Source organism: Penaeus vannamei, chromosome 15, assembly GCF_042767895.1.
Source record: "Penaeus vannamei isolate JL-2024 chromosome 15, ASM4276789v1, whole genome shotgun sequence".
In the NCBI taxonomy this organism is placed as follows: Eukaryota; Metazoa; Arthropoda; class Malacostraca; order Decapoda; family Penaeidae; genus Penaeus; species Penaeus vannamei.
The window spans coordinates 10853172-10855671 of NC_091563.1; the positions used below are offsets into that span (position 1 = coordinate 10853172).

General features: G+C 35.6%; 1 protein-coding gene across 1 annotated transcript in view; it reads left to right on the forward strand.

The window, feature by feature from the left end:
• The window catches only part of LOC113822778 (ankyrin repeat domain-containing protein 13C), a 29964-nt gene that overhangs the window by 76 nt on the left and 27388 nt on the right, over positions 1–2500 (forward strand). Inside the window, exon 1 of the mRNA XM_027375313.2 lies at positions 1–58. This exon is cut by the window's left edge and continues 76 nt beyond it. Coding sequence (XP_027231114.1) covers positions 1–58 — 58 coding nt within the window. The remainder of the gene's footprint in view (positions 59–2500) is intronic.

The window sequence follows — 2500 nt, forward strand, 5'->3', positions numbered from 1 at the left end:
ATACGAAGGGTCTCTGCTCTCATTCGGACTTATGACGTTGCCAAGAAGGATAAACATGGTAAGAAAGAAGAAAAACGGCTATACATCGTGTAATATTGGAAAAATAAGACGTTAGTGATGCGGTTCCTGAGATCCGAGGGATTAAATATTTCTTTGTTTTTTGTTTTTGTTTCACGTTTTGGGGGAAATATCATCTTATATGCGAAACTAACACAGTAGTGCTGGTTTTCTTTTCCGATTAGAGGTCAGGCAACAAGCCGGAAGTACAACTGAGGAATTTTCCTCCTTTATTTTTATTACTTTTATTCATAATATTATCCAAACAGACCACCTGTTAATCTTGTGTTTGATTGAATTTTTTTAAGTGACTCTAGATAGATATATTGTGATATTAAAGCTTTAACAGTTTTTGTGTCAAGTAAGGTGTAAAAGAGGAAAATTTGTGAGGAAATATGAGGTAAGTAGACTTTTTCTGTAACTATGGATGTGATGCCTTAAAAGGAGAGCAGATATACTGTCTTTTAAACTTGGATGATTTTGCATTTTGTTCACTTTATTTTATTGACTTTAATGGTTCCAAATTCACCTTGAAGCTGTATTGTTTTTGATATCATCTGCCAGTTTACTTCTAGTGTTGAACGTTAACCCATACTGGCAGGCTAGTGGAATGTCTACTGTACACTAGAGGCGTTTTAATCAGGGAAAGTTCTTGCCTGAAATCTCAAGCGTTTTTCTTGCTAACTCAAGCTTTTCACTTGCTTTCTCAAGCGACCTCCATAGATGGCTAGACGTGCTTGCTAAGTCAAGTGGTGTACCGTCACCATGGCAACAGCGTCGGTACTGGTCATGATCCTTCGAATGTGGGCGTTGGCCAGGAATAATATCTTATCAGATAAATAATTTTTTCACGGTATCTGATTCTGTAATTTTCTTAAATTTACTTATAAATAACAATTTATTGTAAGTCAAATAATTTACCTCCTATTGTTAAACTCGTCTCTCTAAATCGAGAATATATCTACTATTCTATGAAATAAAGAATATTTCAAGTAAAAAAAGTGAGAAATTCTAGCAACATTCTTCTGTTGATATTGTATTTGATGATTTGTTACATTTAACCTCATAAAATTGGATATATGGGAATGGGTAGGCCTATATTTTAATTCAGGGTCAGAATGAAAGGGCTGTAAATTGGAAGTGTGTGTCATTGTTTTAGAGGCACTTTATATGAATATAGGAGAAAATACTGCGCTTTGTTAAGATGTTTGGGTAGATTTACTCTGCTATCTTGATGCTGTGCTAGCTTGTCAGTTGATGTGAATTGCGCACTCAAACTGTTACCAACCGCCAGTGAAATACACTCCACCCTCGACTTGTGCATAAGTCATCTCTTTCCGAGATTGTTGGTGGGAATATTGCTTTTAAAACCCAAGTATATATATTTTGTGTGTTATTTTGATATTTCTATGCTCATCAAGGACTGTTAAGATTTGTACTTAATAAAAAGACACTTCCACATGTCTGGCATCACTGAACAGGGCCTGCCTGCCTTGGAAGGTGTTTTAAGCAGGGAATGGTACAGCGCTTGGCCTATCGGCAAGAATTCTTGCCCAAGCGCACACTTTAGGATTTCGCTTAATTAAATTTCTTTCATGTGTCTTTATCAGAAATTTTTGAGAAGTAGATACTTTTTTCACAAAAAGTTAAGGAATAGACCTAGTATGCCAGGTGAAGGATGTGTAGTTTTATTATTTGGTATTGTTACTAAGATTAATGCGCCCTCCAGATACTCCAAAGTCCCGAAACCAGCATATCATGCGAACCCAAAAAACAAAACCTAACCTTTCCTACCTTATATTTATTCTCTAGACAGTTGGGCAAACCCGTTTGTACCTTTGTACCAATTATAAGCACTTTGTGCTAACAGATAGAAAACGAACATTAAGAACTCGGGCTGTGTGAGGGTATTTTGGACTTCACAGTAAATTTGAGGCCGCTGAAGCTGTACTTATGTTGTTTCTTACTCTATTTCTTATGCTCTCTAAGATGGCGGTGTCCCTTTCCCTCCATCTTTGCATGTTGCTCTAAGTAACTTAGGCCTATACCTAGTATTTGACTCCTTGGTGCTTAGGCTAGGCAAATCAGTTATAGATTTATCTTTGAATAATTAAACCATGCACTTCAAATACTGCAGCTTAGATGTGCCAAAATGGTTTTTTTTCCTGTTTAGGTCTGGTGATATACCTGTAAGTGCACTTTGTTTTTTTTCCTGTAAACCTTTTTTATTGATTCAGTTACATGTTATACTTACAAACTTGGAATTGATGAAAAACCTTTATGAAAAGTCCAAGTCATATTGTGAGTTTAGATAATATAGAGGATAAGGCAATTTAAGTAATTTAAGTAAATTTTTTCCATATATAGCACCCATCGCCCACAAACTTAGCAGTACATGGAATTGACATATTAATTAGTTATGAAATACTTTTCATCAGTGACA